Source organism: Chrysochloris asiatica, unplaced genomic scaffold, assembly GCF_000296735.1.
Source record: "Chrysochloris asiatica unplaced genomic scaffold, ChrAsi1.0 scaffold00105, whole genome shotgun sequence".
Taxonomy (NCBI): domain Eukaryota; kingdom Metazoa; phylum Chordata; class Mammalia; order Afrosoricida; family Chrysochloridae; genus Chrysochloris; species Chrysochloris asiatica.
Genome location: NW_006408623.1, coordinates 3,884,233 through 3,907,085, shown reverse-complemented (window position 1 = coordinate 3,907,085; position 22,853 = coordinate 3,884,233). Strand labels below are relative to the sequence as shown.

Here is a 22,853-nt window from a genome sequence, read left to right as displayed (position 1 = left end):
AGAGGAAGACCCCCAGCGAGATGGATTGCCCAAGTGGCAGCATTGATGGACTCAAGCGTGGCAACAGTGGTGAGGTTGACCCAGGATCGGGCAGTGTTTTGTTCTGCTGTGCATAGGGTCGCTATGGGTCCGTACTGACTGAATGGCACCTAACAACAACTACCCAGGGGCTCTTCCCCTAAGTTTAGGGGCTGCCAGCTGCTTCACAGGAGAAAGATGCAGTAGTCTGCTTCCGTAAAGATCTACAGCCATAGAAAACTTACAGGGCAGGTCTACCCTGGCCTGTAGGGTCACTGAGAGTTGTAGTGGATACGGGGTGCAGAGCAGGAAGGACTGGTTTGGTTGTTGTTAAGTGCCGTCCAGTTTCCAAGGAGCGGCTGATAGGTTAGAACCACTGACCTTGTGCTCAGCGCCACCCCAGGATCCTCGAGGGAGTGGTAGAACGCAAGATTTGCTGGGGTGCTTGTGCCATTGAGCATCAGTAACAAAAACAGAAACAAAAGAACTCAGAGGAAAACAGAAAACACAAGATGCAGGCTACCAGTCACCTTGTTCTGGTTGTCCCGGTAGCTGAGGAGCCGTGCAGGGTTCTGGAGAGAAGGCCACTTCAGTCTCTGAGCAGGGATGGGGAGGATGTGGCAGCCAAGGCTGAGCAGCGACTTCAATGCCACCTCTCAGATCCAGCCCAGTGACAGCAGCGCTCCCAGACCCCTGATGTGCAGCGTGTGGCTAATGGCTCTTATAATGAGAGATTTACAACTCGGTTCTCAGCCACCGCGCCCCCTCGCCTATCTGTTCATGGCAGAGCCTGTCACTATCTCCACAGGCTCTTGCTCCAGGCCCAGATGAGCCATTTTCCGGCCATCCCAGCCGTGGGAAGAGGACCAAAGCCATCCAACATTATGAAAATGCTTCTGTGTCGTGTCTGTGTAATGAGCCCTGAGCTGACAGCAAAGGCTTGGAAACCCTACAGGGTACTTCTGCTCTGTCAACAGGGTTTCCAAGAACTGGAATCTTCATCTCCGGAAGCTCGGGCTCTCCGGGCGAGGTGCAGGCCCCCATGATAGGAGGCACCTAAGCAGACCCAACTCACTTCCTGGGAGTAAATTCAAAGGCAGCAATCCTGAGGCTCATGCTACAGAGACACCAGGTCAATGAGTCTGCTGTGGGTCTCAGTTCCCATGACTCGCAGGCATCTGCCCCTGGTCGTCACTGCCATCGGAAGGTCCCAGTTTTCTGACCTTCCCCATCAAACCCACTGTGACTGCGAACACAGCATCAGAATGATTCTTTGTCCTTGGAGACTGTTTTGGTGACTGTCCTCGAGTTGGCCGCTGACTCGGCCACCCAATGCACAACAATCCAAAAGTGACCTGGTCCTCTGCTCTCCCCATGGTCAGCTGTGGATTGGAATATTGTGATGCAAAGGGTTTGCTTGGCTGATCTTGAAAGTAGGTCCCCAGGCCTTTCTTCTTAGTGTGTCTTAGTCTGCAAGTTCCCCTGAAAACTGTTCAGCATCTCAGCACCATGCGAGTCTCCCCTGGTAGTCATGTGGTGGCAGTGTGTGAGGTATATTGGCTAGAACTTGAACCCAGGTCTCCCTCATGGAAAGGAGGAATTCGAACCCAGTGGAGCATCCACCTACATTCAGTCGATCAGCCCATGCTGTAAGTGCCTTAGCCAGGGCCAAAATGCCTCTCTCTTAAAATGGTGTGTTTCGTTGTGAAGACACTGTGTTATGTAATCAATCACATCTCCCATAGGAGCTGGCTGGTGGAAACTCACCTTAAGTTTAGATTCCTCTTCACCCATATCAAGGAGTTCTGGTAGTATGTTGTTTTCAGGTACCGTGCAGTCGGTTCCGACTCATAGTGACACTGCACAGGGTTTCCAAGGTTGTAAATCTTCACAGGATCAGAACACCTCATTATTTCTCCCGTGGAACAGCTGGTAGTTTCGAACTGCTGACCTTGCCGTTCGCAGCCCGATTCGTAACCACTACGCTACCAGAGCTCCTGGTAGATGAGGCTTTCTGCTCCTGTAAAGATTTACAGCCTTGGAAACCCTATACAGGGTCGTATGAATCGGAATCGACTCGACGGCACATAATCACCACCAGCACCTCCACACTAATATCATCTGTAGAGCATCTGTTAGGATTCAAACATTTCTCCAGCTCATTGTTTACTTCTTTTATCATAGTCGGGTAGTTAGTGTCTGGTTTGTTAATTGTAAGTGGCCTCAAACTTGGGTATAGATTATAGGGAAATGTCTATTATCTTTTAGTGTCAGAAGTATTTCAGTAAATTGTTTGAAATCCTGTCACTCTTATAATAGCTTGCATAGTGAAACAGACTGCTGTGTTGCCTAACTTTCTGGATAAACTGGTTTACAAATATAGGCTGGTAACACATATTCTAGAACCAATAGATCTGTTTTGGAAGAAGTGCAGCCAGAGTGCTCCTTGGAGGCCAGGATGGCTAAGCTTCCTCTCTACTACTTTGGACATATTGTCGGGAGGAAACAATGGTTGGAGAGGGATGTCATGCTGGGTAGGGTGGAGGGTCAGAGAAGAAGAGGAAGACCCCCAACGAGATGGATCAGCCAGGTGGCATCATAGATGGACTCAAGTGTGGCAGCGGTAGTGAGGTTGGCCCAGGATCGGACATTGTTTCGTTCTGGTGTGCATGGGGTCGCTATGAGTCGGTTCCGACTCGATGGCACCTGACAACAACTGACAACAAATACATATTCTAAGTAGGTTAAAGAAATCCACATTGTGATGTTATCTGAATATATTTTAGCACTAAGGAAACATGTATTGACAAGGGAATTGCTGTTGTTAAGTGCTGTTAAACTGATTCCCACTCATAGCGACCCTGTATAGGGTTTCTAAGGAATGGCTGATGGGTTCAAACCGCTGACCTCTTGGTTAGCAATCCAATGCTGATCCTATAGTGCCACATCAGGAGTAGTTGCATCAAAGCAAGTTAAAACTTTTATTTATATATTTATTTTTAAAGAGTACTGAAACACTGGGGAGAAAGGAGAATTTTGTGTTTGTGGAGTGTGGAAAATCGATTCTCACATCAGCAAAAAAAATAAGTGCTCATGAAAATTGTTTCGAGATGTCAAAGCCGCTCAGATGGAACTCATAAAGTGGAAGCAATGTTTCTAGTCCCTCCTTGGAAACCCTATACAGGGTCGTTTTGAGGCAGAACCCACTCAATGGCACTTAACAAAGCTAACAAGGTAATTTACTCCGGCTCCTCCCTGGCCCGGCCCTGACCACGCCCCACAAGGCCCCAGCCCAGGCCCCGCCCCAGCAGTCCTGATCCTAGCCCTGCCCAGGCCCCGCCCAGAGCTTACTGTGCAGGCGTTCCCTGGCCTTCATCACACTGTAGAGTTCTTTGACGTTATGTTCTTCAGTTCTTCAGCCAAGAGGAAGGCTGAGAGCTTGACTCATTCTGAGCGCAGTTACAGATGTAAACTGCAGCCGTTGTTTACTTTCATTTCGTCCGTCACAACGCATCCTTGTCGTTAAAGACCTTTGAAGCCGAATAAAATGTCTTTGACACATCCGTGGAACATGAGCACTCTGTCTGCGAAAGGTAGTTTCTGGTCTTCTAACCCCAAAGATGTAGCTCATTCAAATGTAAAGCAGTTTGTTGCCTGAGTCCACACTCAGCCAGGGGGGACAGCCCGGGGGACAGAGAGGAATGAAGCATCTCTAATGACCCCAGAACCGTGTAGTGCAGTCAAGACAAAGGAGCTTTGGTGACACAGTGATTAAGGCACTGGCTGCTCTCCGAGAGGCCAGCGGTCCACTGGAGAAAGATGTGCCAGTTTAGTTTCGACCCGACCCCACAGGGTCGCTTACAGTGAGCCTGGATGGGGTCAGTGGTGGTGGGCTGGGTTTGGCGGTTGTCTCCATCACAGAATGGAGGGAAGCGGGTTAGGGACAGAATCAATCAGGAAGCCATTGCAAGAGGAGATGATGGAGCTGTCTCTAGGGGTGAGGGGTTAGCAGGAAGGGCAAGGTGAGAAGACACGAGACATTTGAGCAGGGTACATCTGAGAGGCAGAGGACCTACCTCTTTGCTGTCAAGTCAGTTCTGATTCATGATGACCCAGTGTGTCACAGATAGGGTTACTCCATAGTGGTTTAGTGGCACGGTAGTATAAGTACTTCACCAGCAAGATCAGCAGGTCAAACTCACCAGCCATTCCTCAGAAACCCTCCACAGGCTTGCTAGAAGTCAGCACCAACTTAAAGGCACTTAACAACAATATATATGGAAGCTGATCATCGGACCTGGGTGGGTTCAAACCACCAACCCTTACATTGTTTTTGGTTTTTTTAAAGTTTTTATTGTGAATTGAGTGATAGTTTACATGGGAGAACATCGATTTTACACCACTGTTTCATTGCGATGATTACAATCTCTTCTGTGCATCATCATTCAACAGTATTTACTTCTACTCCCTCTGTGTTTCTTTTATTTTTTTGGCGGGGGTGGGGTGGGGGAGGGACTGGCACAAAAACACTCAGGTATATATAGTAATTTAAACAGGTCGCTAGCGTGTTTTAAGGATTATTTTCTGGGCTTCCTGGCTGGACACTTGCCTGTCGAGGTTTTTACATGCATGCTTCATAGGCCCTGTTCTGAGGTGGCCAATCTCTCGACCTCAGCAGGAGGGGAGACAACCTCAGCCCTTTGCCCTCTGCCCTGAATGCTCACTAGGATCACATTGCAGAAGCATCCTTTCCCCAGGAGAGGGCCTGGACCTCATGAAGGTTGTGGCCTCTGGGGAGGGGCTCAAAGAGGGATGGGCATGGGTGATGCTGGGCTGAGCACAACTGAAGCAAGTCCATTCTTCCAAGGAGAGGGACTCCTGTATGACAGAGCCCTGGATCCAATCACAACCAATTCATGAAGCACGAATGACTGTGCATAGCTAATTAGGGTGTTGATGTTTTTTTTTTTAATGTTTTCTTGTGAATTATGTGATAGGTTACACGGGAGAACATTAGTTTTACACTCATCCTATCGTATATCATTTCATTGCTATGGTTACAATCCCCTCCATACATCATCAACTGACCAAAGGGTATACACTACAAACCTGCCCCCCGGTCGTCAGCACACAGCCCCTCTCCCTCTCTGGATCTAAAGTCCCCAGCTGCTCCATCTCTCCATGTCATCGTCTCTGCCTCTATCTCAGGCATCACTGCTTCTCTGGGTAGGGTCCCGCTCCCCACTCTTCTCCCTTGATTGTCCCAGGGACCTCCGCTCCTAGGCTGAAAAGTTAATCGCTCCTCTCCTTGCTATAAAATGTCTACCTTTACATTTCCAACCCTCACAAGCAGTCCGGATAACAATTATTCACTATTATATCACAAGAGACCTGTCTGCATTTCATTTCATCAGCCCCGCCTAGACAGATTGGATACTACTTAGTGGAGATTCTACCTTCCTCCATGCCCTCTGAATCTAGGTTCCCTCTTGAAAGCTTGTAAGCCAGTCACTTCTTGCCTTTGTAGCCCCCCCACCCCCCATTTTGGGTAGCCAATGTCCAAGTTGCCCATCCCTGTCTACTCTGTGTATGGAGGGGGTGGGAATGATCCTCTCTGTAAGGATTTGTTCCCTCTTCTGAGCTACTGCATCCATAGGTGTAGGTCAAGTTCATCACATTGTATCAGATTACTTTCTTGATCCTCTTCTTTCTTCTTCTAGTTGAGCTCTGATCATCCAGTCACTGAAGCCAGGTCAAGTGTGTATTAGCTGCAAGTGTGGGTGTTCTTGTACATATGCCCTCTCTTCTTATCAGCTGGATGCTTCACTCTCCACTCTAGTCCTCCGTGGCTATGTCACTGATTCTGGGCCCAAGAGTCCCCAGGTCTTGCCACACTGCTGGCCAACCAGGTCTTCACCCAGGTTCACAGAAGTCTATTGACCATTGGAGGGCTTAGCTTACAGCTTCATTGCTGTTTTTTTCCTCACTTCCCCTTATTGGTGACGAGTGTGGTCACTAATCAGAGCATGTATTCCCACTGAGTCTTAGTCTTGGAAGGGGGTTTACACTGAGAGGACCCGAGCACTTGCCTTGATGTTTCCTGGGCAAGCAACTTGCTTGTTCTTGTAGTAATCAGTAGGTCTGCCTGTATTGTTTTGTATTTTTCCTGTAGGTCTTTCTTTCAAGAAGTATCTTCTGTTCTTCTAGCTGCTCCAGGCTGGTCTGCTCATCCTTTCAATTGGGTGATTTTTAATCATTTCAAGACAAAACTCAGCTTTCTGGTTTCAATGGTGACTTCATTCTAATTGATGCTATGGTGAAACACCCATTTAGATCCTTATGCTCACTTGCTAGATGTGAGGTTCTCAAAGTCATGGGTGTTTTGAACCAAAAGCATAATGATGATTATTTTCAGGGGCCCCAGACCCACCTTCTCCTGTAGTGGAACGTGTTGGTCTTAGGCTAAGCAGGGCCCCTCCACGGGACACACATTCAGCAAGTCTGCAGGGCATTAGGCAGGGCCTTGGAATGTGCATTTCTAATAAGTTCCTTGTGACACTAAGAAGCCCTGGTGGCACAATGGTTAAGGCTTTGCTAACCAAAAGATCAGCAGTTCCAACCCACCAGCCGTTTCACAGGAGAAAGATGTAACTGTCTGCTTCTATAGAAATTACAGCCTAGGAAACCCTACTGCAGTCTTTCCCCACACATCTGTCAGTACTGTGGTGGCTTGTATGTTGCTGTGATGCTAGCTAGGAGCTATGCCACCAGTAGTTTAAGTACCAGCAGGGTCACCTATGGTAGACAGACTTGAGCAGAGATTCCAGACTAGGAAGCTAGAATGATGGTCCACTTCTGAGGGATGAGCCCATGAGAACACTATGAATACCAGTGAAACAGTGTCGGATACAGTGCCAGAAGATGAGTCGCTCAGGTTGGGAGGCTCTCAAAATACAACTGAGTAATCTTACAGGCCAGGAACAGAGGACCCTGGAGAAGAGCATGAGCAGAATCAGAGACCCTAACTAGAGAATCAGCGACACCAGAGATGGAGGCAGAGATGAGGACATGGAGAGAGGGAGCAGCTGAGGACTCTAGACTCATGGGAAGAGAAAAACTGTTTGCTGGCAGCCAGGAGACAGGCTTGCAGAATGTGCCTTTTGGTTGTTCAAATGATTATATATTCCTGAGTGTTTTTGTGTACACCCCCCAAAAACAAAACAGCAACAACAAAAAACAGAGGGAATAGAAGCAAATACCGTTGAACGATGATGCACTGAGGAGATTGTAATCACTGCAAGGAAATAATGAGTGTAAAACCGATGTTCTCCCATGTAAACGATCACTCAATTCACAATAAAAACTTAAAACAAACTACAACTGAGGAAGAGCTGCCTCCTCAGAGTACAGTTAACCTTGATGCCGTGGGTGGAACACAACTTTTGAGACTTCCATTTGCTCATGGGACATGACTCTAAATCAGAAGGAACAGCTGAACACATCAATTAACAATTGGAATGTGGAATGTACAGAGTATGAATTTAGGAAATTCGGACGTTGTCAAAACTTAAATCAAACGCAAAAAGATTGATATCTTAGGCAAAAGTGAGTGGAAATAGACAGGTGTGTGCCATTTTGAATCAGACAATCATAGGGTTTACTACGCTAGGAACAACAAACTGAAAAGGAATGGCGTTGCATTTACTGTCAAAAAGAACATTTTTAAGATCTACCTTAAAGTACAAGAAGCTCTGGTAGCATAGTGGTTGCGAGTCGTGCTGCGAATCTCAAGGTCAGTAGTTCGAAACTACCAGAGGGGCTATGAATGAAAGCTGAGGCTTTTTGCTCCCTTACACTTTGGAGTCCTGGTGTGGCACTGTGGGTTAATGCATCAGACTTCAAAGCCATTTGAACTGCCACTCCTTGGAAACCTTATACAGGGTCGCTATGGGTTGGAACTGACTTGATGGCACTTAACAACAACAACACCTTAAAGTACAATGCTGTTTATGCTAGGATAAGTCAATACACCTATAAGTAAAACCAGGGTGTGTGGTGGTTCCTTCCAATAAGCACTCAGCAGTTCAAGCTCACCAGCTGCTCTGTGGGAGATGGAAATCTGCAGAGACTTAAAGACTTGGAAACTCTATACAGGGTTGCTATGAGTCAGAACCAACCCAAAGGCACTTAACAACAAGGAAAATCAGTTGATAAAACTACTATTCATTTTTATGCATCACCAACCACTAATGATAGAGAAATTGAAGAATTCTACCAATTTGTTCATTGACTGAGAACTTACAGAGGTTCAACCCAGATTCAGAAGAGAACATGGAATGAAGGATATAATTTTTGAAGTCAGATGGATCTTGGCTGAAAACAAAGAATACCAGAAAGATGTTTACCTGTTTTTATTGTCTATGCAAAGGCTTTTAATTGTTGGATCATGACAAGCTATGGACAACATTTGTGAAGTATGAGTATTCCGGAACACTTAATTGTGCTCATGAGGAATCTGTACATGGACCAAGAGGCAGCTGTTCAAACAGAACAAAGTAACACTGAATGGTTTAAAATTAGGAAAGGTGTGTGACAGGATTGTATTCTTTCACCATATTTGACCTGTATGCTAAGCAAATAATCTGAGAAGCCAGGTTGTATGAAGAAAAATGTGACATCAGGATTGGAGGAAGACTCATTAACAACCTGCGATATGCAGACAACACAACCTTGCTTGCTGAAAGCAAAGAGGACTTAAAAACTTACTGATGAAGATCAAAGACCACAGCCTTCAGTAAGGGTTGCCCCTCAATGTAAAGAAAACAAAAATCCTCACCACTGGACCAATAAATAGCATCAAGATAATTGGAGAAAAAATTGATGTTGTCAAAAACGTCATTTTGCTTATATCAAACAATCAACACTTACAGAAATAGCAGTCATGAAATCAAATGATGTATTGCATTAAACAAACCTGCTGCACAAGACCTCTTTAAAGTGTTGAGAAGAGCAAAGGTGTCAATTTGAGGACTAAAGTGCATCTGACCCCAAGCCATGGCATTTTTAGTAACCTCATATGCATGCGAAAGTTGGACAGTGAATAAGGAAGACAGTAGAAAAATTGATCCATTTGAGTTATGGTGTTGGAGGAGAATATTGAAAGTGCCATGGACTGCCAAAAGAACAAATAGATCTATGTTGGAACAAGTACAGCCAGAGTGCTCCTTGGAAACCAGGATGGCCAGACATTGTCCATCATACTTCAGACATATTGTCTGGAGGCATCAGCTGCTGGAGAAGGATATCATGTTTGGTAAAATGGAGGGTTGGAGAAAAAGAGTAAGACCCCTCAACAAGATGGATTGGCACAGTGGCAGCAGCGATGGGCTCAAATGTTTTAGAATCAGAAAACCAAAAAGGAACATAGCAACGATTGTGAGGTTGGCCCAGGGCCGGGCAGTGTTTCATTCTGTTGTACATACGGTTGCTATGAGTTGGTACCAATTATATGGCACTTAACAGCAACAACACCAATTGGTTCAGTCTGAAATTGATTAAATATGCATACAAGATGCATTGGTAATTATTTGTGATTGTAATGCAAAAGTTGGAAACAAAAAAGAGGAATGGTTACTTGGAAAATATGGTCTTGATGATAAAAATGACACTAGAAATTACATGATGAGATTTTGGAAGACCAATGATTTCTTCATTGCAAATACCTTTTTTCAACAACATAAACAATGACTATATACATGGACCTTACCAAATGGAATACAAAGGAATCGAATTGACTACATTTGTGGGAAGAGACATTGTTTGTTGTTAAAGTGCCATCTAGTCGGTTCTGACTCACAGTGACCCAGAAACAGTGGAGAAGCTTAATATCATCAGCCCAAACAAGGTCAAGGACAGACTGTGGAACAGACCATCAATTGCTCATATGCAAGTTCAGGTTGAAGTTGAAAAAAATTAAAACAAGTCAATGAGAGTCAAAATCCGATCTTGAGCATATCCCACTTGAATTAGAGAACATCTCAAGAATTGACTTGATGCATGAGACACTCTCATGACTAAAGACCAAATGAGTGTGGAATGACATCAAACACGCTATACAAGAGAAAAGCAAAACGTCATTAAAAAGACAGAAGGAATTGAGCCATTAGAGAAACGTGATTATGACACTGTAGGGTTCTGTGTTGCTTCTTGTCAGCAAAGATGAAATTTTGATGTTCAGTGTATAATAATTAGTAGAAAATGGTAATCTTTAAATCTGCATGTGTGTATGTGTGTTTATAGTAATCATTATCTGGAACATTTGGCTAGCCCTGTCCAAGTGAAATAACACTTTATGATATTTTTGAGGCCCCAAAAACTAGACTACATATATGAAGGAGCTTCAAAAAGTTCATTGAAAAATTCTATTACCTTTTAATTGAATTTTACCTTTTGAGGTTCCCTCAGATCTTTAAATATGCTATGGTAATATCTCAGCATATTTGCAGTTGAGAATTGCCATAAAAGAAATGCTATAAGCACATTTTTGTAAAATGTTGAAGTATCACAAAAATCAAACGATTACAAAACCATTGGGCATCCCTGTAAGAATGTATTCTGCGTGCCTTTCCCCCCGGAGAACACATTATCTTTGTAATTATTCCAAATATCCTTTCACTGTTGATTTGTATCTTTATTGTAAGTAAGCTATTGACTTGCAAAAATTAATATTTCACAGTGGAAAAAAAAAAGGACAGGAAAGAAAGAAAAGATCAAATTGGATGTCAGAAGAGACTCTGAAACTTGCTCTTAAACAGAGTAGTTAAAGTGATGCACAGGAAATAATGAGGTAAAAGAGCTGAGCATTTCAAAGACCAGCTCCAGAAGACAAAGTAATGTATTCTAATGAACTGTGTACAGTGTGGAATCAGAAAACCAAAAGGGAAGGACTTGCTCAGCATTTCTCAAGCTGAAAGAACTAAAGAAAATATTCAAGCCTTGATTTGCAATGCTGAGAGAGAGTCTATGGTCAAAATATTGAATGATGTGATGTAGGAAACATCAAAAGAAGATGGAAAGAATATACAGAGAAACTATATCCAAAAGATTTGGTTGTCATTCAACCATTTCAAGAGGTAACATATGATCAAGATCAGATGGCATTGAAGGAAGAAATTCACACTGTGCTGAAGGCATTACCAAAAACCAAGGCTCCAGGAATCGATGGAATATCCAGTGAACTGTTTCAACAAACTGACTTAATGCAGACAACACTCACTCGTCTTTGCCATGAAATATGGAAGACAGCTTCCTGGCCAACCAATTGGAAGATTTCCATTCCAAAGACAAGTGATCCAACATAATGCAGAAATTATGAAACAAAATCATTAGTATCACATGCAAGTAAACTTTTGCTGAAGATCATTCAAAAACAGTTGTAACAGTACATTGATAAGGAGCTGCTGGAAATTTAAGCCAGATTCAGAAGGGGACATGGGACAAGAGGATGTGACTGCTGATGTCAGATGGAGCTTGGCTAAAAGCAGAAATTCCAGAAAATTGTTTGCTTGTTATGCAAAGGCTTTCTACTTGTGGATGAGGGCAAACTGTGGATAACATTGTGAAGAATGGGAATTCCAGAATATTTCATTGTGCTCATAAGAAGCCTGTATATAGACCAAGAAGAAGCCACTTGAACAGAACAAGGGGATACTGACTGGTTTAAAATCAGAAAAGGTGTGCGCTAGGGTTGTAGCCTTTCACCATACTTACTCAGTCTATGTGCTGAGCAAATAATCCTAGAACCTGGATTGAATGGAGAAGACCGTGGTATCAGAATTGGAGGAAGACTCGTTAATAATCTGCATGTGATGTGCAGATGATGGCACTTGCTAATGAAGATAAAATAATACAGTCTTCAATATGGATTACAACTCTTTGTAAAAAACAAACAAACAAACAACAAACAAACCCAATTAAAATCCTCATTACACTCCTGGACCAATGAACTAGAAAATATTAAAGTTGTAAAGGTTTCATTTTACTTGGATCCACAATCAATGCTCATGGAAAGAGCAGTCAAGAAATCAAAGACACATTATATTGAGCAAATCTGCAAATGATCTCTTTAAAGTATTACACAAAGAACAGGACTACGGTGTGCCTGACTGTAGTGTGTCATAGTATTTTCAATAGCCTCATATGCCTGTTAAACTGGACAATGAATAAGGAAGACTGTAGAACAATCAATGTATTTGAGTTATGGCATTGGAGAAAAATACTCAAAGTACCCTGAAGAATAAACAAGTCTGTGTTGGAAGAAGTATTGCCAGAATGTTCCATGGAGGCGAGCATGGTGATACTTGGTCTCATGTACTTTGAACATGTCATCTGAGTGGACTAGACCCTGTAGAAGGACATCATGCTTGGTAAAGTCAAAGGGCAGTGAAAAAGAAGACTTCCAATAAGATGGACTGATACAGTGGGTACAGCAATGGGCTCAAACCTAACAATGGTTGGCTTCTTGGATGGCGCAGGACTGGGCAGTGTTTTCTTGTACGTGGAGTTGCTATGAAACAACAGCAACATGTAGTCTCTATAGTATCACTTTAGCGCTCCTAACGTTCCATCTAGGACGCTAACCTCAATCTCCCCAAACAGTCTATTATAGGTAGAAAGTATAGGCCCCTCACAGATGTCCACATCCCAATCCCAGAACCTTGAATACAATCCCTTACGTGGTGAAAGGGACTTTGCAGATGTGACTGAGAGCTTTGAGATGGGGAGATGAACTGGGTGGCCATCTTTACAAGGGAGAAGCAGGAGAGTCAGAGTGAGAAGGAGATGCGACCACAGAAGAAGAGGGTGAACTGGTGTGTTTGCTGGCTGGAAGCCACAGCCAAGGAATATGAATACAGCCAGAGTCAAAAAGATGGCGATGCAGGCAGGCCAGCTTGCCTGCTCAGGGCAGCTCATTCTCCCTGATATAGGTGATGGCACCCCAATAGTGAGTGCTCATGGTACGTTTTTACACTCTGGGCATTGTGCTCAGCACCAGCGAATGCTGAGTAATTGCCCAAAGCCACGTATGTAACTAGAGCTGGGATTCAGATGCTGGGACTCTGGGTCCAATTCCAATGGCTTCCCACCGGTACTGGCCCACTTGTTATCAGTGATAGCCGATACATGAACTCCACCCTCCACCTCTGATGGTAAGGCTATGCACAGGCTCTGGATGGAGAAACTCAAGAGAGGTCAGCCTGGGGCCATGCTGGGGCACAGAGCCCAGCCCACCTGACCCCAAAACCCATGCTGATTCCAGAGTTCTGAACCATGAAGTGGCATGTCGCCAACATTAGCTGGTGATTTCTGTCTTCGGCAACTTAATTCTCAATTCAGTATGAAGATCCACTCTGCACAGAAACCCAGGAGACCTTTCGGGTCTTACATTTGCGATTCAGCCTGGATAACTGTGTCTGCCAATCAGTAGTTGTCACGGTGAGAGACCCAGCTGGGTGAGGGCTGGTGGAGGGTCTGTTGCCACCCAAGAATGAGACGAGACATGAACAGGCTTTGGACTTGTCTGTGGTAGCCTTAGAAATTTCCCCGAGCCATGACCATCATGACCCCTTTGCAAATCTGCCAATCTTGAAAATGCCGTAGTGTGCAATTTCCCGCCTAAGATGCGCTCAATCCTATATAAAGGTGTATGAACCCTTGAGATGCATTAATAAAGACAGGACTCAGGTTTGGAGAGCTACTTCCTTAAAACTGCCCTTCCTCATCATCGGCACCAGTGATTGGAAAACGATGTTCTGCATCCTTTTGAGAAAGTCTGCATTGTGGAAGAAGAATTGTCCCCCGGGGCTGCAGAAGCCAGCTCTCTGGGTGAGCTGTGTCCCTGACTCCTTTCCACATAAGGCCTCCCTGTGTCTGATTCGCATTCCTGCATTGGCAACGTGACAAAGGTCTACTGGGAGAGCTTCCGGGATGTTGTTGCCAAGGCCCTGCAGTGTAAGACCTGCCTCATTCCTGAGGACCCAGGCCAACTTTGCCAGCTTATGTCTGAAGAAGGCTGTTCTTGAGAAGACTCCTACCTACTTGCCCCTACTACTCCAGACTTGTCTGTTGGCATCAGCAGAATTGATGGTGAAGCCAGGACTCAAATGCAGGTTCTCCAATACTTGGTCCCAGGCTGTGTGGCCTCAGACCAGGTGATATTCTTGGCTCTGTGGCCAACACTCAATTAGAACTCATTGTGCATGAGGCACAAATCAACAGATTTGCAAACAGTGTCTCCTTCATTCCTAAGATACTAACACAAAATAACCCTCATATATTACAAATAGTTTGAACCTCAGTGTCTGAGGTGCTCACAGCCCTTAGCGAATGTTTGAATGAAGCTGGTCTTGCATCTCCACCTTTCTAAATGCTGGTGGTGGTGCTGGGAAATCTTTGGATGTGACTCTCTTTTATGCATGGTATCACCCCAGGTGAACTTGAGAGAACTGAATTTATTTGATTATTACTGGGTCAGAGAGATGGAATGACAGAGTAGCAGCAGGGCCCAAGCGTAGCAATGATTGTATGGATGCTGAGACTTTGTCCCTCATACTTCAGACATGTTATCAGGAGGGACCAGTCCCTGGAGAAAGACATCATGCTTGGTAAAGCGGAGGGTGGGCGAAAAAGAGGAAGACCCCAAGAAGATGGATTGCCACCGTGGATACAACAGTGGGCTCCCACAGATCAGCCATTGTGAGGCTGGGCTTTATTCTGGTGTGTGTAGGGGCCTGACTTGCACGGTACCTAACAACAACAATGAACACAAACAACTATATGGAAGAAAGAATTATTCAGCCTAATGAACTCAGTAACAAACTCAGAGTCTAAAAAGAGGGGATCAGATCCTGAGGGTGAAATGGAGTGGGCTCACTGTTGGCCAGTACACTATGTGAGCAGTCATTATGTTTTATATTGTTGCTGTTGTTAAGTGAATCGGTTTAACCCATAGCGACCCTGTATATGGTTTCCGAGGAGCGACTGGTGAGCTTGAACCACCGATCTTGCAGTTCAAACGATTTTGCAGTCTGGCGCATTAAATTACGTTTTATAGTATAGTTTATATTTCACTCTGTCCTTTCACTTATTTAAAAAGTAGGGACATTATCTCTTATTTTCTAGGATTTCGGGACAACCAGTGCAGTACAAATGGTCACATTGCCCTTAAAAATCTCCAGTCTGGTGTTTCAGAGAAGAAATCTCCCTTCACCGAGGTAATGAACGTTTCTTACTTGTTGTTAGCAAAATGCACCCAGCAACAGCAAATGCAGGTTATTTTGTTTAGTCAAAAACCAAACGAATTCAGCGGAAATGAAATCGTCAGTGACGGAGACTTTTGACATTAAAAGTACTGTTGTCGTTGTTGTGTGCTGTTGAGTTGGTTCCGAGTCTTAGCGACTCTGTATAAGGTTTCCAAGAGCAGCTGGTGGATTTGAACCTCCGATCTTGTAGTTAGCAGTCCAGTGCTTATCCTACAGTGCTACACCAGGACTGGATAGTTCATTATTCCCTGATCATGTTCAACCATCTGTAAATTGGCAAGTATCGTCAGGGAGTACAGCAGCTTGAATTTAATTTAAAATCAAAATCATTCTGCTGTAAATAGATACATAGAGATGCCTCATAGCAGATCTATAGAGCATATAGATAGATAGACATGCCCTAGTGGTGCAGTGGGTTAAGCATTGGACTGCTAAAGTATAACCCAACCGTCTGGGATTCAAATCCACCAGTCACGCAGCAGGAGAAATTTGATGGAGGCAATCAAATTCCTTACAGATGACAGCCTTGGAAACTGTATGTGGCAGTCCTGTTCTGTCTTAAAGGGTCCCTGTGAGGTGGGGTTAGTGGGATATAGCACTTGGAAGGTCATCATCTGAAATCCAACAAAGTAGTATAGGTTGTCACAACTGCCAAAAGCGGTGGTCTGGAGAAGCGAATTAGAGGTCATATTTATACAACGACATGTCTCTGATCCTAGAAAAGCAGGAACTCTGTCCACGGTAGTAACAGGTGTCAACTACTTAAATGCCAGCGCTGCCTAACTGACAGACTCATTTAACACTGTGGAGCTGTACGATCCACACTGAACTGCGAACCATAAGGTCAGCAGTTCAAACCTACCAGCTGCTCCTCAGAAACCCTATACAAGGCTGCTGTGAGTCGGAATTGACCCGACCACACTTAACAACAACAACAGTTCTGGGAGAAGGTTCCGTTCTTACAGCTGTTTTATAGACGAGACAGTTACGCCTCCAGTGGGTGACTGATCCGAATCCTCCAGCTCATGAGTGGTTGACGCAGGGCCGTCTGGCTCCTTCGGGCTCAGCCCAGTAAGCTGACCACCCGGGGCAGCCTTTCCTGCCACAAAGGACTGTCTCAGGTATTACAACCTACAAGGCACCTGTTGCTTTTTACAAATGGGCATTCTGCCTTCCTCATGTGTAATTCTGAGAGAGAGTGGACAGATAGGAACTGAGCTAGTCCTGGTGTGGCACTGTACGATAAGCACTGGACTGCTAACCACAGTGTCAGTGGCGCCAACCCACAAGCCGCTCCTTGGCAACCCTATATAGGGTCAACAACAACAAATTTTTTAAAAAGTGTAGGTTACGAATCGGGCTGTGAATCGCAAGGTCAGCAGTTCGAAACTACCAGCTGTCCGGTGGGAGAAAGATGAGGCTTTCTACTCCTGTAAAGATTTACAGCCTCGGAAATCCTGTTCAGGGTCACTATGAGTCGGAACCGACTCCACGGCTCATAACCACCACCACCACCACCAGGGGTATTTGTAGCAAAGTAGCCCCTCCCCCCCCCATGCTTGTCTTAGTGGTTAATCTATGACATAGGTCAGCACTGGATCAAGCTTATCTTTACCCTCAGAAGCTTGACCTTGCTCCTCCTCAAGATGGAGAAAGGATGCCATGCTGGGCCCTGAGATTTAGCCATCGAAATTTATGCCCTGTCCATGGAGAAGCACTGGGCTCACTGTGTCAGGCTATAAAGATGTATACCCCAACCCCAACCCCAGCCCAGAACCATGGAGTTGATTCCAACTCATAGCAACCCTAGAGGACAAAGTAAAACGGCTCTTTATGGAGTCTGAGACTATAATCGGAAACCGACGGCCTCATCTTCTGCTGAGCGGCTGGTGGGTTTGAACTGCCGACCTTTCAGTTAGCAGCCCAACACTTAACCCACGACTTCACCTACAGCTGCTACCTGTTGTTGCTGTTGGTGGGTACTGTCCATGCACAAGAGAACAAAACCCTGCCTGGGCCTGTGGCATCCTCACAGCTGTTGTGCTTGAGCCCATCGATGCTGCCACTGTGCCAGTCCGTCTCCAGACCCAGCCCCATTTAATTCTGTAAATGAACTCTTTGGATGACCCGTCCTTTCCTACTCCTTATGAGAAGAAGGCATACAGTGACATGTTATGTGCTCTAGACTAATGCTGTGTTAGCATGAGTCCATCTCTAGGAAGCTGGACATTTATTGAAATAAACAGTTTATGAAAGGACCCTTGTGAGGCTTCAAAGGACAATGAAACCTGGAACAAAATGCAGATTACTGCCTTTGGGTCGTGTTGGACTTATTGTGTAAAGAACCCCACTGGCTAAAGTAAAAAATTTGGAAGACATCTCAACATGGTGGTTCAATTCCAACTCACAGGGACCTTTGTTGTTGTTGTTGATAGTTGCCATTGAGTCGGTACCGACTCATAGCACAGAACGTAACACTACCCGATCCTGGGCCAACCTCACTATTGTTGACATGCTTGAGCCCATTGATGCTGCCACTTGGCCAATCTATCTCACTGGGGGTCTTCCGCTTTTTCTCTGTCCCTCCCTCCACTTTACCAAACATGATAGCCTTCTCCAGCAACTGGTCCCTCCTGACAATATGTCCTAAGTATGAGAGATGAAGTTTGGCCATCCTGGACTCCAAGGAACACTCTGGCTGCACGTCTTCCAACAGAGATCTTATAGTGGTTTAAATCCTATAGGGCAGAGTAGAATCACTCTCCAGTGCTCCCAAGGCTGTAAATATCCATGGGAGCAGCCTCATCTTTCTTCCAAGAGTGGGTTTACACCACTGACCCTGTGGTTTGCAGCCAAGTGCTTATCCCATGGCACCCCCAGAGCTCCTAAAGATGTGTGGTGGGAACTGAGCATTCCTCAGGAGCTCGGGGCTGCAGGGAGGCAAGGGAATGAGTTGGGGAGAGGTGGACAGCAGTTCAGGGGAGAAGCACAGAGGAGACAAGCATGCAGTGTCTGCCACAGAGGTCCTGATACTCTTTTTTAAAAAAGATGACCCACTTAAGGTCTTTGAACATTCAGCTGGCAAATAGCAGCATTTCCCTGTGGGTGTCAGAATGAATCAGAGTGTGACCAATGCTGATGACATAGATCTTGGGAACCATGTGGCTAGATCCCTAAACACAACATCATGTGATCAATACCTGTGACTGAGTATATTGTTGTTAGTAAGTGCCGTTGGGTTGGCTCTGATTCAAAGTGACCCTGTATAGGGTTTCTGTGGAGTGAGTGGTAGGTTTGAACCACAAATCTTGTGGTTAGCAGTCCAGTCCACTGCCTGTCCTACAGCACCACACCAGAAGTGTATCGGTTCTCTAGTGCAGCTATTGCAGCAATACTGCAAGCGGAGGGCTGTAACACAGCAATTTCTTCTCTCACAGTTTATGGGGCGAGAAGTCTGAGTTCAGGGCACTAGCTCTGTGGTGCTGTTGGCTCACAGTTTAGGAGATAAGTCCTGGTCTCCTTTCAGCATCGCTGAGTCCAGTGTTCTTGGAGATTCCCATGCACCTTAGCATTGCTCTTCCTCTGAGTCTAGCAGGTTCCCAGCACAGGGACCCTGTGTCTGCTCTTGGCTCTTCTGTGCTGGGGTTACAGATCCCTCTCTCTGTCGTCTCTCATCTCTTATAAAAGTGACAGAGGCCACACCCCAGAGGAATCAGATGTCCCCTCACCCCCCACCCACATCCCCTAGTCCCACCAGCTCACGTCATGGGAGTGAATACATCATGACACAACTGCCGAACCATGGAGTTTCATGGTCCAGTCAAGTGGGCACATGTTTGGAGGAACAGAGTCCAATCCGTGCCACCGGATTCAGTGTGCTCTCAGCTGTTGCTGAGCTGACCGGGACTCACCTGGCCTCATGCATGGCAGAACAAAGCGTCGGCTGGCCCCTGTACCCTCGTCACAATCAGCCGTGTGTTCGAGCCCATTGGTATAGCCACTCTATTTCTGGTATGTCTCCTGGCCTGGGGGCTCAGCTTCCTGCACTAGCTCAGAGAGAATGCTGTGACACATCAGAACTAAGTCTCGGAGGCACATCACCAGGCTTTTCTTCCTAGTCTGTCTTAGTTTGGAAGTTCTGCTGAAGCCCGTCCACTGTGGGTGACCCTGCTGGCTTTGTAAAACCAGTGCCAAGCTTCCAGCTTCAGAGCATCACCCAGACAGGTGGCAAACTGGTGAGTTAAAGAACTCCCCGGAAATCACGTCATCTTAGGGATTTTCTAGACCACCAAATTGGATCATTACCAAATGTTCTTTCTGACGTTGAGCTTGTAAAACCTTGGCCCTATGTGGAAGGGCACTATAAGAGGGCGATAAACTCTCCAAACAACGCCTGCCCCTGTAACCCCGTCCCCCTTCCAGGTCTCCTGCGGAAACCCCACAAAACAGTTCACCGTTCCTTCTAAATGTGCGGAGCTGACAGTGATGTGTCGGCACCATTGATTATCTAGAAGGAGTAAAATATGGAACAGAGTTCTTTTCTTTGAGAAAATTATTTTAATTTTTCCTGATAACAAATGCAATGGCAGCTCATTTGGGAAACTCAGGAAAACACAGGAGCCAGCCCCTAAGAAAATACTTAGCTGTATAGTCTCATCTCTTCTTTTTTCAGTGCAGTTTTTTCACATAAGTATAGGACCAGGATGTACATAAACGTTTCCAACATTCTCCATGTCATAACCTTATCACAGGCAATTTCCAGTGACATTTAAATTCTTCATCATCTTTCATGTCTACAGACTATAAAATGCAGTTGTGCTTACCAGAATTCTCCTGCCTAGCCCCCTCCTCCCTTTTTTTAAACAAACACACAAGCTTTGGGTGCTTGCCTAAATTTTACCGTCCTGTATCACACTGTGTTGAACCTTTATTTTTTTCCAACAAATGTGTGAAATGTGAAAAAACAGAAGTTCTACAGCAGTCTAGGAGGTAAATGTAGACTTTCCATTTGCCTGAAACTCTTCTTTCTTGCTTGCTACATTACACAGCAGAGTGAGCACACACATTTAAAAACACTCTACATGCAGGGTCAGATACCAGTAGATGGAGAAATGATCTAATAGTGATGTTCTAAACACAAAACAGAAGGGACCAGTTGCTGGAAATGGATGTCATGTTTGGTAAGGTGGAGGGTCAGAGAAAAAGAGGAAGACCCCCAATGAGATCAATTGGCAAAGTGGCAGCATCAGTGGGCTCAAGTGTGACAACAGTAGTGAGGTTGGCCCAGGATCAGGCAGTGTTTCATTCTGTTGTGCATAAGGTTGCCATGGGTAGGTACTGACTCGATGGCACCTAACAACAACAACAAACACAAAACAAGCCACTGCCACCGAGTCCATGCTATAGGACAGAGCGGAGCTGCTCTGTGAGATTTCTGAGGCTGTAAATCTTTACTGAAGCAGACAGCCTCCTCATTCTCCCAAGGAGCCGTTGTTGGGTGTGAACTGCTGACCTTGTGGTTATCAGCTCAGTGATGATACTCCAGGCCAGCTAAATGGGGACGAGTCTGTAGGCCGCTCATGTAGAGGGAGGTAACCGCGGGGTGTACCTGTACGGAGAATCCATCTGACACTGCTGTAGGTAGTGGAGGAGCAATGGAAAGGGAAAGAATGGTCTTGTGGAAAAACAAATACAGATTTCAAAGGGACGTGTTGGATTAGATGCTTATCCTTAGGAGAAGTAAATTGCTACAGGGATAGCAGCCGCTCCACGCCATCGATGTGGGACCCCGTTTGCTTTATCACTCACCACTTATCTCTCTCTTACTTCAGTTTATGAAGTGGTACGCTTCTTAGTAATATGCCTTAAGGCACAAATAAAAAGTTAAAAACAGTCAATAAAATGCATAAAATGATGAAAGCAGTTACCAGCACTACAAAATCATGTTTGAGACATTTGAAAGGAATCAATATCTTAAAGCAGCATCCGTGAGAAAGACGATGCCAAAGTAGGATGTGACTGGGTGAAGACCAGGAAGCCAGGCATCCCATCCCACTGTTTATCTGACCACATTTCAACCTGGCATGTGCCATTCTAAATATGAGATCATTTTCTTCTCCTCTTTCAAATACAATCTTACATCAGATTCCTTTATTTTCATTCAAAGGAGTCTTCCTAAAAAGCCTCGTTTAGTTAACATAGTACAAAGGGCATGGAGTTTCCCTCTAAAAAAAAGCTTAATTTGGGAAGATACTTGAATACAAGAAGCATGGCTATTTTGTTTGTTTGTTTTTTAAGTTTTTGTTGTGAATTGAGTGATAGGTTACACAGGGGAACATCAGTCCATTTCATTACAATGATTACAATCCCCTGCATGTTTCATCACCCAACAGTATTGCTTCTATTCCCTCTTTTTTTTTTTTTTTATGATGTATGTTTTACTCAAGAATATACAATCATTCAAACAGCCAAAGGGCACACCCTGCCCCATCCCCCCCCCACCCCTACCCCACTGCCAGCACACATCCCCTCTCCCTCCATGAGTCTAGAATCCTCAGCTGCTCCATCTCTCAATGTCATCATCTCTGCCTCATCTCCTGCATCACTGCTTCTCTGGGTAGGGTCCCACACTCCGTTCCCACTGTCCTCCCTTGATGGTCCCAGGGTTCTCTGCTCCAGGACTGCAAAGTTAATCACTCCCCTCCTTTTGCTGTAAAACATATGCCTTTACATTTCCAACCCTCATAATCAGTCGTGATAACAATTATTCACTATTGTATCACAAGAGACCTATCCGCATCTCCTTTCATCAGCCCTGCCCTGACACATTGGATACTACTCAGTGGAGTCTACCTTCCTCCACACCCTCTGGATCTAAGCTCCCTCTTGAAAGCATGTAAGCCAATCACTTCTTGCCTTTGTAGCCCCCCTATTTTGGGTAACCAATGTCCAAGTTGCCCATCCCTGTCTATTCTGTGTATGGAAGGGGTGGGAATGATCCTCGCTGTAAAGATTTGCTCCCTCTTTTGAGCTACTGCATCCATGGGTGTAGGTCAAGTTCATCAAATTGTATCATATTACTCTTTTTTTCTCCTCTTCTTTCTTCTTCTAGTTGAGTTCTGAGCATCCAAGGACTGCAGTTTTCTGGTACATAAAAAACTATAGCTTTTTTTTGCCACAAAACTTCTACCTTTACAATTGTGATAATTGCAATTAGTTATGATAACAGTTACTCACTATTGAATCATGAGAGTCTTGTCCCCATCTCCTTTCACCAGACCTGTTTAGACAGGATGAAAACCACTCAATGGGGATTCTACCTTCCCCCACACACTCTAAATTCCCTCTTGAAAACTTGCAAGCCAGTCACTTCATGCCTTTACAGTTCCCCCCCACCCCGCCCCCATTTTAGGTAACCAATGTCTAAGTTGCCCATCCCTATCAACCTTGTGTACACAGGGGGTGGTAATGAACCTTGCTGTGAGGATTCTTTCCTTCTTTGTTGGAATTTTAAGC

General features: G+C 45.0%; 1 protein-coding gene across 1 annotated transcript in view; it reads left to right on the top strand.

Annotated features, from left to right (window-relative positions):
* The window catches only part of LOC102820918 (chromosome unknown open reading frame, human C10orf90), a 311,848-nt gene that overhangs the window by 189,105 nt on the left and 99,890 nt on the right, over positions 1 to 22,853 (top strand). Inside the window, exon 3 of the mRNA XM_006867473.1 lies at positions 15,199 to 15,290. Coding sequence (XP_006867535.1) covers positions 15,199 to 15,290 — 92 coding nt within the window. The remainder of the gene's footprint in view (positions 1 to 15,198; positions 15,291 to 22,853) is intronic.